The sequence below is a fragment of the Dendropsophus ebraccatus genome, chromosome 11 (assembly GCF_027789765.1).
Source record: "Dendropsophus ebraccatus isolate aDenEbr1 chromosome 11, aDenEbr1.pat, whole genome shotgun sequence".
NCBI classification, from domain to species: Eukaryota; Metazoa; Chordata; class Amphibia; order Anura; family Hylidae; genus Dendropsophus; species Dendropsophus ebraccatus.
Genome location: NC_091464.1, coordinates 76136719 through 76153133, shown reverse-complemented (window position 1 = coordinate 76153133; position 16415 = coordinate 76136719). Strand labels below are relative to the sequence as shown.

The following is a 16415-nucleotide window of genomic DNA, read 5'->3' as shown; positions in this document are numbered from 1 at the left end:
TTGATTTGAGCTAAATAATGTGTGACACATCCCGAAAGTTATCAGCAATATGATGGTTTCTAATTTTTAATAAATTAAATATTTTAACAGTTAAGAGTAAGTATATGGCCAAAAGTATGCGGACACCTGACCGGCACATCTGCAGAGGATTGTCTGAGAGCCCAAGCCAAGATGGGAGTTGTAGTTTTGCCATAGCTGGAGAGCCAAGGTTCCCTACCCCTGCCTTAGATGGACGTCTGAATCTGCTGGTTCAGCAGTATAAAGTCTAAGGTGCATGGAGACCTTAAGTCTTAGTGCTCCACACACAGTATAATGCCCTTAAAGTGCTCCAACATAGTATTAAGTGCCCCAATACATACATAGTTATCTTATAACATTGTTTCAAAGAAGTTTTGCCATCATACAGTAATAATATATTGCCTCTCAATCATTTCAATAGATAATACCTAAATAATACCCTACAAGAGCATTACATCCAGTGATTCACAGGGGGCATCTCTTATTGGAGTCATTTACCTTTCCTTTTTCTCTCCATCCAACCCGGGCCATCTTAAACTCTTCTCCTGGACTTGCTCCAGCAAATGCAATAGGTTCTCTTTCCCCTTTTCAGGCCCTCATAAAGTGTCAGACTCTCATGTCTGCAGCCCCCATATGGTATTAGCCCTTCCGCCCTATGCAGCCCCACATACATTATTAACTCCTCTGTGCCACCCTAATATAGCATCAGTTCCCCCATGAAGCCTCATATATAATCTATTCCCTCTGCTGACCCATATAGTATCAGTCCCCCCTGCAGCCACCATTTAATATCAGCCCTCCCTGCAGACCCCATATAGTATCAGTCCCCTCTGCAGCCACCATTTAATATCAGCCCCCCTGCAGCCCCAATATACCATCATTAGGCTCCCCTGTGGAAAAAAAAGTACTCATATTGACCTGGCTTCTGCTGGCTCCTCCAGCATCCTGTCTACTTCTTGGTCTGTACCTTTCTGCTTCTTTGTGCAGCAACAACAGGCAAAGAGTGCTGGAGCATAGATGTATAGAGAGGCCTCTTCTGTCGCCAGGCATAATGATGCCTGAAGTGACAAGAGTGCTTGACAGCGTGGGAGCCAATTGCTTCTCGTGCTTTCAATCAGTGTGCCCTTTTTAAATAATAGGCATGTCATTATACATGCTTCTAGTTAAATGTCATTGCATCACCCAACACCTGTCCCGGTTCACTGGGTGCTGGCACCCCTTTTGATCAATATGACGATGCATCCTTTGCATCACACAGGTCGTACACCTTTAAGGCTACCCTGAGTATGTTTTAGATTCACAGCTTACACTTCTCAGTACTTCTTTATAATGTCCTCCATGCTGCAGCTGCTTCTGAGGGTGTGCTATAAAGACATTGGGGAACAGGTTTCCCCCTTCTGTGTATGTTTAGTGTATGGAACACAGCTAATAGCAGCTAATAGCGGACATTTCTGAGTCATTTGGTATAAAAACATGGCTTTAAAAAGCCATCAGCCCCACATAATTCTGTTCTGCAGCATAATGATCCACATTGACTATTTTGTTACACGTACTGTACATATAGATAAGGATTAGTCCTTTTGGAACACTTGAAGTGACAGTTGCTATATAGCAATGTTTATAAGCATGTCAGCAATGTTTGTATAATATGACAGTTCACTATATTTGATGTACCCGTATTCCTTTTATCTCTCCTTATATATTGTATGAAGTCGCCATGTTTATATAAACACATGTAAGCAATTTGTAACGTTCTGAGCTTGGGAAGGATAAATCATAGGTAGCCCATTGTTTGCACAGTATAGATAACGTGAACACTTATCCGTGTATATGGATTTACTTCCCATTTTTATTTTGATCTTGGTCCAAGTGGCGTCTTGCATTGATCTCCTCGTCCCCGTGTCGTGTTCAGATGGTCCTGCTTATCCTCTAAGTATAACTGATTTAGGCAACACAGCTGTGTTTTCACAACCATGACCGTCATCCCTTCTGCCTTCCTTTATCTTTCCTTCTTCCATAAGCTTTTTCACTAAAAAACATGATTTTTGTCTCGCTTCTAACTTCCATGAAGCCGGCTAAAATTTTTACGCTGTTTATTTATCAGTACTGGGCAATGCTCACAACTGTGATTGTGTTAACTATTCACTATAAATAGAAATTGGAAGTCTGTTATTACATTGTACTATTTAGTTATACTATGATCTTTATTCCAAATTCTACCACTAGGTGGCACATAACTGAGTGATTTGATTCTGTGAGTCAACAGCACACCATCTGGTTAGATATGGTAGTTCAGGTAGAATCACATTAATATTGTTTGCAAATACAAGAGTCATATGGAAAAGCATACTATAAAACTGCAGGGTCAGACTGACACCAAATCAATAGTGCAAAAAAAATATAAGAAACCCTTTTCTTCCAGCATCCTCACCTATTAGCCCATGTTTACTGTGAATGGAGCCAACAGCTCCACTCACTTTGTAGTGGCCGTGCGGGGAAACTACAGCTCAACTGTCATTCACTTCTATGGGAGTTTAGCTGCAGTTACACAGCATGGCCATTGCCCAGTGATTAGAGCTGTCTACTTCAAACTCAATTCATAGTGTAAACCAACTGATCAAAAGGGGTGGTGGGTGGATAGGCCATCAATATGTGTATTTGGAGAATCCCTTTAACTTCCCTACCAGTGTATTAAAGGGATACTCCAGCGGTAAAAATAAATCTTTCAAATTAACTAGGATCAATAACTAGGATCATAAAGTGCCAGATTGTAATTGACTTCTATTTAAAAATCTTCAGTCTTCCAGGACTTACTAGCTGCTGTATGTCCTGCAGGAAGTGATGTATTCTTTCCAGTCTGGAGAGCAGATAAGGTATTCTACATGGATTTCCTACTGCTCTGGACAGTTCCTGTCATAGACAGAGGTGGCAGCAGACAGCACAGTGTCAGACTGGAAGGAATACACCCCTTCCTGTAGGACATGCAGCAGCTGATAAGTACTGGAAGACTGGAGATTTTTAAATAGTAGTAAATTACAAATCTCTGGCACTTTCTGACATCAGTTAAAGTGAAAGATGTTTTTTGTTTTTTTTTTTCTTGGGAGTACCCCTTTAACAGCTGGAAAGTTGTTGAAAGAGAGGTATATATTGCCATAGCTAGCAATGGAATACAGTTCCCTACAGTCCTGTGGGTTTTCACTTTGTTTTTGGTGTCTGATAATAACTTTATACAGGGAATTGTTATTATGCAGTTGCCTACTATTGAACAAGTAGTGAAGCTTCATTTTAAGGCAATATGTTAAACCAGCCCTAATCCTAAACAGATGGGTCTTCGGCGACTTGATAGACACACACTTTAATATAATGAGAAAGAGATAACAGTACAAACTTTTACATATACTTATGTACTCAGCCGAAGATTAACGCTTCTCAGAAAATCATGTTTTAACTTTGGAATAGTAAACCCTGGATTAATAGAGAAAGTGCAGCTGTGCTGTAATAGAGCGCTTAGTGTAGGCCGAGCAGAAGTGTGGCACTGCATAAGATACAGAGAGGCTCCGCTGATAGGAAGATGGACAGCTCGTGAATTTATAAAGGACACACAAGTTATCGCCTTGGAATGGAAGGACGTAGGAGCATCAGCCAGCTGCTGCCTTCATATGCAGTATATAGAAAACTTCCAGGGGGTGAAGCACATGGCACAGAGGGTGCCGGACCAAATCATTCTGCTTTATCTATTATAAGTCACAAAGGTTTTGTGAAATAAAAAATAAATCCATGATGTAGACGCCAGATTTATGAGCCCGGCGGAGTTTATGCAGCTGGCTATGATGACTCTCGGACATTCAGCAACGCTCTATAAAAGTCAAATAATTCATGTAGTTATTAAGGGGCATCTGTCATGGCTGTACGGCTTTATGTCCTAATAAATAATTCTGTGCTGGATCATTTCATAATTTTCTGGATGCAATGCTGCAAATCTTCTTCATATAGGTTGGTGTATCCCATACTGCGGCTGGCCAATGATACCAAAACAGAGCTGTGATAGAGTAGGCCTTGTAGCAGACTGTGGCCCTCAAGCTGTTGAAAAACGACAACCACCAACGTATCCAAACAGGTATGTCCGGACATGATGGGAGTCATTGTTTTGTGACAGCTGGAAAGCCACCGACTGGTGGACACTAACCTTAGGGCCCTATTACCTGAAGCTAGTATCGGTTGTACTTGGCCGAATGCCGGCCGCTCGGGCCGATAATCATTTTGCATGATAGCTCACGTTAAAAGGATGTTCTAAAATCCTGATGACAATAGCAGTGGTCTGATGCCCGTCGTTGTATGCAATAGGTGCGGACCGCTGGTCTCTTCTATTGGCCACCCGCACAGCTCCCCAAACAATCCGCTCCTCCCCACTCAATATTGGTGTATGTAAAATCACAGACAGCAAGCGCGGAACAAGGAGGAACTGAACGCTGACAGGATGACAGGTCGGCACTTGCTTCCTCCCCAATATCGGGCAGCATAATAGGGCCCTCAAGCAAGAATTAAATTAATCCCATATTTATGGTGCTGGGTTTCTTCATCTAAGACAGCAGGGCCAGGTGCACGTACAGTTATATGGTAAAATAACTTCTCCATAATGCAATCCAGTAAATCGCTATTTCACAAGATCAGTTAACCTCTTAGATGATTGTCATTGATCAGGCTGTTGGCAAATTCCAATGGAAACAAATACAAATCTTATTGCAGTTGTGAATTTGGGCCCTTAACCCCTTAAGGTCAAAGCCAATTTTCGTTTTTGCACTTTTGCTTTATCCACTTTATATTTAAAAGTCCATAGCGCTTACATTTTTTCACCTAGAGACCCACATGAACCCTTATTTTTTGCTAAACCAATTGTACTTTGCAATGACAGGCATTATTTTTCCATAACATATGCTGCGAAACTGTAAAAAAATCATTTGCGCTGTCAAATGGAAAAAAAAAAAGGAATTTGTTTAGATTTCGGGGAGTTTTGCATTTACGCCGTTCGCCTTATGGTAAAATTGACTTGTTATGCATGTTCCTCAAGTCGTTACGATTACAACGATATATAACATGTATAACTTTTATTGTATCTGATGGCCTGTAAAAAATTCAAACCATTGTTAACAAATATATGTTCCTAAAAATCGCTCCATTCCCAGGCTTATAGCGCTTTTATCCTTGGGTCTATGGGGCTGTGTGAGGTGTCATTTTTTGCGCCATGACATGTACTTTCTATCGGTACCTTGACTGCCCATATGCGACTTTTTGATCACTTTTTATTACATTTTTTCTGGATTTGATGCGATCAAAAATGCGCAATTTTGCACTTTGGAATTTTTTTGCGCTGACGCCGTTTACCATGCGAGATCAGGAATGTGATTAAAAAATAGTTCGGGCGATTACGCGTGCGGCGATACTAAATATGTTTATTTATTTGTTTATTTATTTTTATTTATAAAATGGGAAAAGGGGGGTGATTTGGACTTTTAATGGGGGAGGGGATTTTTTTATTAATAAAAAAACATTTTTACTTTTATTTTTACTTTAACTAGAAGCCCCCCTGGGGGACTTGTATATAGAAAGCACTGATCTCTCATAGAGATCAATGCTGTGTATAAACACAGCAAAGATCAATCAGATCGGTCATAGATTGCTATGGCCTGCTGCAGGCCATAGCAATCTATAGCCGAGCCGGGATCAGCGGCATTCCGACGCTGAGGCCCGGCACAGGCAGAAGAACGGATCGATTGTGGGGGGGGGGGGGAGATCCGTCCCACTAGACACCAGGGACATTTGGATCAAAGCCTCTAAGTGCAGCTATCAGGTTTGACAGCTGCACTTAGAGGCTTAATTAGCCGGCGCGGCAACGGGACCCGCGCCGGCTAATAGAGGCACTGCCCGCTGCACATGTCAGCCCGGATCAGCGCCGTTAACACCCCCCACGGCACCATGACGTATCAGATACGTCATGGGTCGCTAAAGGGTTAAGAAGATAAAGCGTTATTGTCATCTTGTAAAGTCATAACTATCAATAGGGTATATCATCATTTCATGATTGATGGTGGGTCAACCTCTCGGACCACCACCGAATCTGAGAATGAAGTGCTTATTTAGTGTTGTGCACCATTGGGGACATTGTGGAAAAAAATAAATGAAGGGGACGCACAATTACTCTTGTGTTGCAGTCTCTTTATTTTCAGGACTAGTACAACTCCCAAAGTTCAAACTACCGCTAACTTTGAAGATATATATGTATATATTCCTTGATTTTACAAGATGGAAATACCCCTTTAGAGGTTTTCCAGGCCTAGGGAAACATGTCCACTTGCTTACAGAGCCAATACCACTCTTGTCTCCAGTTTGGGTATGGTCTTACAACTTAGTTCTATTAAAGTAAATGGAGCTTAAATAGAAAACCACACCAACTAGAGACAAGAATGGTGCTGTTTTTGGAAGAAAGTGGCTGTGTTTTTCCAAGTCTGGACAACGCCTTTAAGAAAAGAGGTGATACAGTATAAAAAAAAAAATCATAATTGCTTTATTTCAGAAACAACTCTACTCTTGTGTGTGAGTTGTAATGCCACATACAACCTGAGAATATGTGCGTCTCCATTTTTGAAAGAACGATGATATTCTTTAAAGGGGTTATCCAGGACAAGAAAGTTATTACCTTTCCTCACTCCCTAGCCCTTTTCTTATGGTCTTGAAAGTATAACTTCTGACTTGAAATGGGGTGGGGGGTTTACTCTATCATGGTTATCCCATGTCAGTGATCGATCCATGATCCATGATAATGATCCCAAGGCAAAAGTGGAGTGAGTGAGACAGGGTAATGGCCCTAGGGGGGCCCTTTTGGTACTTGTTTTATGTTTCTGGAAGGTTCTGGTGGTTCTGTAACACCCCCCCTCCCTTTACATGAACTTTTGCCCAGTACTTTACTAACTATCCTCTGGAGTCCAACCAGGGTTGGGCCCCCTCTCTCTGAGGACCCCATAGCAGCTACATAGTTGATATCCTTGTATCAGAGATAATCAGTAGCCTCTTTCCATAAATCTAAAGGACAACCTTCCTTGTAGCTGAATGATAGACATTTTTTTCCCCAAGAAATAAAAAAAAACAACAAAGTGCATGTATTTCATTATTATTTCACGAGACAAGTCTTTCCTTTGTCAAGTCCTATTAGTTCTCTGGCACAGTTAATTATTCCGATAAAGAAATACAAAGCATATTTCTTTATCAGGCTTAATAACATTAACCAAGGACCATGGCAGCTAACCATTGAAGTTTGATGCCAAGCATTGCTTTGAGCTGAGTAACTGCTGCGAGTTTGTTTGAGGACACTGCCGAAAAAACTCTGAGAACTTTTCAGACTTTTGTTTAGGACGTACAGATCGTGTCATTTATTTTTCCACTTCTTGGAGATAAATTTCTTTCACATGGTGTTGCTACTGATTCTTACGTAACCCCTGTAAACCAAGTGCCATTCTACTGAGAGTGTCCCTGGCTGGTCGTGATTTATATGTTAGTCTTGGGAAATGAGTTGCCTAAGGTAAAGACAAGGAGGATTTGTCAAATAACATTCATAGATATGTTGCTATTTATTTATTCCTTCATTTATTCATTAATTTAACACGGCCCATATGTTTTCTGCTGTCTGTAATTGAATTCACTGTGTCTGTTTAAGGAAATTACCATTTATCAAACAAACATGTAGATGATGGGGAAATTGATTCCTCTATTACAGAAACACTTGAGGTTAAACACTCAGAAAACACTCAGATAAAGAAGTCAGGAAACCAAGCAGTGCCCAAGGAGGCTCATAGATTTTTTTTTACCAGGTAGATTATAAGTCCCATTGGTGGCTTCCTATCCTGAAACATTAGAGAATTCCATGTTATTCTTGAAAGATCACGTCCTTACATGGATAAAAGTAGACAACATCTTTTGTAAACAGTTAATATAAATGGGCATATAAGTTATGCTTCTACTCCAAGTGGATAAGTCCTATTGGGGGTTATCAATATGCCAATATGTTACAGATGGCATCCATAAAGGTAGGTGACATTAGGTATAAACATGTAATATAAATGGACTGATAGGTAGAGATGAGTGAACCTCGAGCAAGCCCAGGATCGTCCAAACCAGAACATGTAGAATCTCATTACCAATGGCTGCAGAAGTTGGATGTCCTGGAAACCATGGATTCAGCCATAGGCCTTAGGGCTGCAGCCAACTTCTTCAGCCACTGGTAATGAAATGCTGCACACTTGGGAGGATGAACCTGAGCTTGCTTGAGGTTAACTAATCTCCACTCGCAGGTTATCTTTATGCCCCAAGCAGAAGGTAAATTAAGTCATTGGCAGTTTCCATGTTCCAATGCATTATAGAATCCCACATTATTTCTTTGATATCTTATCCAATACATTAGGAAATTCTACATTATTCCCATGATGTAATGTCATTACATGGCAGTGATGGGTACCGTCAGCCTACATCAAAATTACACAGTAAATGAGAAATGGCTCACAGGCCGCTACAATGATACACTGTATCGGTGGCATCTCATATATTGGAGATGTCATGTTCTTACATGGTAACAATGACCCTACTGATCTTAGCCCAGGGCCATGGAGGTCTCAATAACACCAGGCATTAAGAAGGGAAATAATCTAAGCTAAATCAAAATCAGACCCCTTCATGCTATGGACCCTTGATGGGGTGTAGTTATTTAATTGCCAGTCAGGGTTGCCATCTATTAGATTAATCTTAAAGAACTGCCCACTGCACAGCATAAACTTCATACCAACAGTACAGGCAATATCATTGTATTGGTGTTTTGTGCTACAATGCATGGCATTGTGTCAGGTGACCAAAAAGTGATTTTCTATTGGCCAGTTTTGGGATGGTGAGGTTATGGCAGGACTATGGAGTTGGGCATTGTGTATCACTGGTCCCAAGTAAAGATTATTTTGATAGCCTAGGCACCAATATACACACAATAGTGCTTCTAAAACACTCTATAATTGTATAATGTAAGCCATATAAATTGGTACCATATGTTGAGGGGGCATCAATAGACTGTACAGCATAGGGCTCCAACTAAGGCTGGCCCTGGATGAGCAGTGACATACTATCCTATTAACCTTTATGAATACAGGAGACAATCTGGGGCTGTTGGTGGTCAAACCAGCATTGTTCTATCTATATAACTGGGTACCTGCTCCTTTTGTGCCTTCACACAGGGAATAAACAGCCCAAACTGTTTTTAGTAACAAACTGACAGCTTCCAGATCTCATATTTGTTGACAGGATCCTGCTCATACATTAGACCATAGCTGCCAAACAGGGTTCACTGTGCAAGCTGCTTCATGCATGGGACTGTTAAGCCCTCAAATAGTATGCCAGGTTAGTATTGTTTGCTAGCCATCAAAGTCAGCTCTACTTCACTGTGGTCTAAGCTGTTCAAAAGTGAAGTAAACAATGATACAAACCAATTTTGGATCCTTTAACCCTTTAAGGACAGAGCAAATTTCGATTTTTGCGTTTTCGGTTTTTCCTCCTTGTGCATAAAAGGCCATAGCACTTGCATTTTTCCACCTAGAGACCCACATGAGCCCTTATTTTTTGCGTCACTAATTGTACTTTGCAATGACAGGCTGAATTTTTGCATAAAGTACACTGCAAAACCAGAAAAAAATTCAAAGTGTGGTGAAATTGAAAAAAAAAACGCATTTTGTTTATTTGGGGGAAATGTGTTTTTACGCCATTCGCCCTGGGGTAAAACTGACTTGTTATATATGTTCCTCAAGTCGTTACGATTAAAACGATATGTAACATGTATAACTTATATTGTATCTGATGGCCTGTAAAAAATTTAAACCATTGTCAACAAATATACGTCACTTAAAACCGCTCCATTCCCAGGCTTATAGCGCTTTTATCCTTTGGTCTATGGGGCTGTGTCAGGTGTCATTTTTTGCGCCATAATGTGTTCTTTCTATCGGTACCTTGATTGCGCATATACGACTTTTTGATCGCTTTTTATTACAATTTTTCTGGATTTGATGCGACCAAAAATGCGCAATTTTGCACTTTGGGATTTTTTTGCGCTGACGCCATTTACCGTGCGGGATCAGGAATGTGATTAATTAATAGTTCGGGCGATTACGGATGCGGCGATAGCAAACATGTTTATTTATTTATTTATTTATTTACTTTTATTTATAACCTGGGAAAAGGGGGGTGATTCAGACTTTTATTAGGGGAGGGGGCTTTTTACTAATAATTACATTTTTTTTTTAACTTTTACACTTATACTAGAAGCCCCCCTGGGGGACTTCTAGCAAAAGTGCTTTGATCTCTCATTGAGATCTCTGCAGCATAGATATGCTGCAGAGATCCATGAGATAGGCACTCGTTTACTTCCGGCTGCTGCAGCCGGAAGTAAACGAGTGCCGAGCCGGGGACGGCGCCATCTTGGAGCGGTCCCCGGCCGGCTTCATTTACGGAGATCGCTCCTCCGGGATAACATCCTGGAGGAGCGATCTCCCCACTAGACACCAGGGATGACGCTGCGTCAGGTAATCGGATGCAGCTGTCATGTTTGACAGCTGCATCTGATTACTGTATTAGCGGGCACGGCGATCGGACCGTGCCCGCTAATACCTACGGTCCCGGGCTACACGCGGCACCCGGGACCGGCGCGGTTCAGAGCGGGGCCGCCCGATGTCGTTAAGGGGTTAAGAAAATGTGCAGTGGTGTGCTTCTAGATATTGAAAAAAAGGAAAAATTGGCAGCACATCTATGACTCTGCTCACACTGCAGGTTGCACGCTGCTTGTGGCTTTAGTACAGACAAAAAAAACAACAGAAGGTGCAACAGCAACCTACAGGTGCAAGGGCATATATGGTAAGCCCTTACACCTGTGGGTTGCTGTTGCACCTCCTGTTGCTTTTAGATATACTAACTGACTAGAGCCAACTAGGTAAGCAAATAAAATATACACACAGTCCATAGATGTGATTGTGGCTCCCATTACTCAAAAACCCCTATGACTTAATGTATAGTTGATTAGACTTTCCAGAAGACAGACACAAATAAAACATATAAACATGTATCCATACTAAAAGGTAACATGAATAGTAATTCTCTGATACATGATTAAAATTGGATTTGACAACCTTAACAACCCCGGACTCTGTAGCAGAAACAACAAGCAGGCTCTAGGACAGAGAAAAAAAAAAGCTGAGCAAAATCAAGAACAGAGAAACTTGCAAACTATACAAGATTGCCGCGATTTAAAAATAAGAACATTAGGGTAGCACAAACAGATAACAAGAAATACATAGGAACATGAATTACAACTTAGAACAAGAGAGAAGCAAGAAACTCCCAGATAGACTTGCATGGCATACACGTTATTCTACAGAGAAAAGTACAAACTATGAATCTGGAGATGTTAACTAGAGGGACTCCACCCAAAACTATCCTAGCCCTAGAAATCTGTGCCTATAGTGTTATGACATTGGGTATCATATATGACAAAGTGGGCATTTTGGGGCGGTCCTTGGGGGCTGTCTTAGGGGTGGAGTTTAAATGTTAGAATTTCCCCCTGGTCCTAATATATATATATATATATATATATATATATATATATATATACACTCACCGGCCACTTTATTAGGTACACAATGCTAGTAACAGGTGGTCTTCTGCTGCTGTAGCCCATCTGCCTCAAAGTTCAACGTACTGTGCGTTCAGAGATGCTCTTCTGCCTACCTTGGTTGTAACGGTTGGCTATTTGAGTCACTGTTGCCTTTCTATCAGCTCGAACCAGTCTGCCCATTCTCCTCTGACCTCTGGCATCAACAAGGCATTTCCGCCCACAGAACTGCCACTCACTGGATGTTTTTTCTTTTTCGGACCATTCTCTGTAAACCCTAGGGATGGTTGTGCGTGAAAATCCCAGTAGATCAGCAGTTTCTGAAATACTCAGACCAGCCCTTCTGGCACCAACAACCATGCCACGTTCAAAGGCACGGTTTGCTCGGTTTGAACTGCAGGAGATTGTCTTGACCATGTCTACATGCCTAAATGCACTGAGTTGCCGCCATGTGATTGGCTGATTAGAAATTAAGTGGTAACGTGCAGTTGGACAGGTGTACCTAATAAAGTGGCCGGTGAGTGTATTTATTTATTTATTCCTTAGGGAAAGCTCTGGATTTCTTCATTACGCAGTAGTTAAATAATGTATAGATTTATAATGTAGGTTCAGTCAAGCAGACAGGACTACAGTAAGCAGACATAGATTATATATATATATATATATATATATATATATAATTTTTTTCTTTTTTTAGTATGTAATGCTATAATATAACATGGTTCAATGTTACCCTGGAGAGCCAATGCGGCTGTCACTATCTCCTTTATATGCAAAACATGGTTCTGATGGGATCCTATAAAACCAAGGAGCTCTGCCGAGTCACTGACTGTTCTTAAAGTGTAGGACTATCTCTAGAAATTTCCTCCTTATGGTAATAGCCTTCACAAGTTTCCTGATTATACAAGGCATTGCTGTAAGTTTACTCCCAGCTCTGCTACATATGCACCGGAATTCAATACAAGGTAGCATACGGTGATGAAATGAGTGGACTCCAATACAGGGGTCGCTAAATAGATTGTTCCAGTAATTACTTTTCATGCTCATCGCCTCCATTAGACAGTGTTATGCTTGTCAGAGGAACGGAGAACAAAACACATAGCGATTGATAAAACCTCCTGGAAGCTGAGCTGAATTCTTAATCAGAGTCAGAGGGTAGATGAGGTCACCATGATCCTGTTTTGGAAATTATAGCAATGTTTTCTCATCGGTCTTTTATGCTCCACCAGCAGCCTGTTTTAATGTTCCGGTTTACATGTTAGTGTTTCTTTCCATAATGCCCAACTCCTCATTTGGGGCTGATTTACAATGCCAGCAGCGGGCACAAGGGCACGAGTGTTTTGAGTCCTGGTGGACCATTGCCAAGGAGCATTCTTTGAGAGTCAACAGAGCTTTGCTAAATTCCACGGGGGCGCTTGTATTTTTACCTTTCTTCTTTGCTCAAAACTGCTGACAGTCATGAAAACCCATTTAACAGACTTAGCTGTAGCCAAGGATATGGAAAGCATTAGATGAAGCTCGTTCCTGGAGCGTGACTTCAGCCCCGCACACTGTACCCAGTCTGTTTATTAAATCTATTGGCTCTTGCACTCTTGTTCTCAATAAAATAAAATCTATCAATTAAACTTCCCTTTGGAATCGATTACTGAGTCTTAAACAGTGCTGTGACCCATGTGCCGTGCTCCCTCTCCCTGCTGCTTTTAAAGTTGTTTATGCTTTAAAATAAAGAGGAAGATACACCACCAGGTGAGTGCCTTACCTTTTTTCTCTATATGAGTTTATGTGGACTATATGCTTGTCTGTAATAGAGCACCACCCGAATGTATCCCTAGCGTGTCTAGCGTTTTCCAACTACTACAAAATCAGGAGTTAGTGATGCCGGGACTACATTTCTAATTGCGTTGTTAAACAGTGTTGTCCTTTGTCAGTGAATGCTTCCAGAAGAAGGAGTTCATATTCACAGACCCTCATTTTCTGGAAACTGTACTTGGTTTTAGATTATTTTTTTGGGCTATCTTACAAGATATGAGCTGAGGTAATAGTGTCAAGCAAGCATGCTCAGTCAACTATAGGGCTAGAATGAGCATTGGGGTGCTCAATCAAGCTCAGTGTCCGACCAATCACCTTGTGGTCCTTGAGTAAAGGTCTTATAACTTCAATAACTGACGTCCGTCAGTTATATCGCTCGCCAGCCATAGAAATGTATTCCTTTTTTTATTCTAATGTTTGCATATTTCGTCTCTTGATGGGATGTTTTATGGAAATATACAAGAATTAGAATGAAACAGTGACAGTAGTTGCCGGATTTCTGATGTGTCTCACAGAAATCTGTTACAGTTTTTTGTCCTAATTTTTGTATATTTTGTTTAAACATCCCTTCCTGGCATGAAATATTTACACAGCCTATCAAATAGCTTGAACGTCGTTTGAGAATCGATGGAGCCTTTGGCCTATTATAGGCCAACATGGCTGATTGTTGATGACTTCTTAGCTCTCTGCAGGAGACAAACTCTATAGTAAGTCTATGTAGCCTATCTTAGGCAGTAAGAGGACAGATGGGCAAGAAGTTCTTGAGTGCTTCTCCTGTTTAATTGTATTGATCCGTCAGAGTCTCAGAACCAGACCCCAACTAATTAAAACTTTTCAAATGTTGAAATTCTTTCTAAGTGACACTTTAAGAAATAACCAGCAATCTAATATGGAAAAATAAAGTAATGCAGTTCAGTGTAAAAGCACAATATACAATATATCTGTAGCATTATACTGAATTATTTAGCTTCACTTTCCTGGGAAGTGGTAAAAATCAGGACAAGGGAAAGCATAGCTTTGTCTATCCTCCTCCCCTCTAGATGAACTCTTACAAATTACTGTATAATTTTCTGCTGCCTTTTATACTGTTTTCTCCTGGCAGTTCTTGCTTCATCCAGCTGATGTTGTTAAAGGCCACTGCACACTTAGCTTAGCAAAATGTTGGCTAAATTGTTGCTTCTTCCACCTAGAAACAGTGACTACGCACAAGTCTGAACCTGTCTTCTGCCATAGGTGTTACAAAACATCCTAGATACAAGATAACATGACTCCAGGCACGTAGCTACATTTCTTTGCCCTCAAAACAAGTCATTAGGTGATAACAGGGAAAATAGCAGAATTACACAACTCTCAATGGTGACTCATAGGATATATAATATTTATGTAAAGAAGAATATGGTAGCTACATTATCATCCCAGGGCTATTGTCTGAGGTGCAATCTGTGCCGGGGTACAAACGTTCCATGTGATATCTATAAAACTGGTGAATTCCTTTATTGTAGAGTCCTTTGGGCCACCTTAGGCACCAGAATCTGGGTACCATTATTACCTTTGTACTAGTTATAGCTATACTCCTGATTTTATTGTATTATTTTATCTATTTTTGCAGGAAACTGTTTGTTGGATCAACCAAGAAATCAGATTCTGGGTCCCGAGGAGCTTCCTGGGCAGAGTTATGATGCCGTCCGGCAATGCAAGCTGGCATTTGGACCAACGTATACAGTGTGCCCCGGTATGGATGTCTGCTCGCGGCTGTGGTGTGCGGTCGTTCGGCAAGGTCAGATGGTTTGTTTAACAAAGAAGCTGCCTGCAGTGGAAGGAACACCATGCGGTAAAGGACGGATCTGTCTCCATGGCAAATGTGTAGACAAGACCAAGAAGAAGTACTATTCAGTAAGTGTGCACTGTGTACCACTCAGAGTACGCTTATTTGGAGCCGTGCATTATAATTTCCATCATTAAGGGGTTATTCAGGCTTACAAAAACGTGTCTGTTTTCTTTTAGAAATAGTGCCATTCTTCTCCAGTTTGGGTGTGGGGTTTTGCAGCTCAGTTCTTCTGAAGTAAATAGAGCTGAATTGTAATACCACACACAACCTGAGGACAGGGGTGGTGCTGTTTTGCAAGGAAAAAGTTGTGGTTTTTCTAATCCTCCATGACCCCTTCAATTAATCACTTAAAAGAAGGTGCAACCAGTTTGGGAACTGACAACCCCCGAAGTGTGTATACCTCTTCAGTGTGATTGTAGACTTTCTAAGGAAACATAATTTTTTCTGTACTTTTACATTTTGTACTTTTTGTCCTGCACAACTAAAGAAACAAGTCTCCTTGTACTTCTAGCGTTATTTATAAGTAAACAGTATCCTAAATGTTTTAATATCTTAGAATCTTGGCCCCACAGAAACCAAATATGCCATTAGCCTTCTTCCAAAATAAAAAAAAAAAATAGCCTACAACTAACATAAATGGGTTGTACAGGATTACAGGACTAACATGGCTGCTTTCTTCCAGAAGCAGAACCACCCCTATCCTCAGGCTATGTGTAGTAATGTAGCTTAGCTCCATTGAAGTAATTGGGACAGAGCTGCAATACCATGGACAGGAAGGGCATTGTGTGTGCAAGAAAGTATGTAATATGCATATGTAATCTGTGACAACCACTTTAAAGGGAACCAATCAGCACAATTGTACTGATATGGTTCCTAGCAGCACAGTAAAGATTTACTGTACAGCTCATGGAGCATACCAGGCACGTATACAGCAGTAGCTTTATAAAGTAGAAAAAGATGTTTTATTATGCCACACAAGGCCGGAAGAGGGTCGGCAACTAGTCATCTAGGCAGGGAGCTGCCTTTGACTAGTCACGGCTCTCTGCCTGTCAGCATGCAGTGCCAGGATGATTG

The 16415-nt window shown here is 41.0% G+C and overlaps 1 protein-coding gene across 1 annotated transcript in view; it reads left to right on the top strand.

Annotated features, from left to right (window-relative positions):
- Positions 1-16415, top strand: part of ADAMTS5 (ADAM metallopeptidase with thrombospondin type 1 motif 5) — an 89429-nt gene that overhangs the window by 51242 nt on the left and 21772 nt on the right. Inside the window, exon 4 of the mRNA XM_069944361.1 lies at positions 15123-15406. Within this exon, the coding sequence (XP_069800462.1) occupies positions 15123-15406 (284 nt within the window). The remainder of the gene's footprint in view (positions 1-15122; positions 15407-16415) is intronic.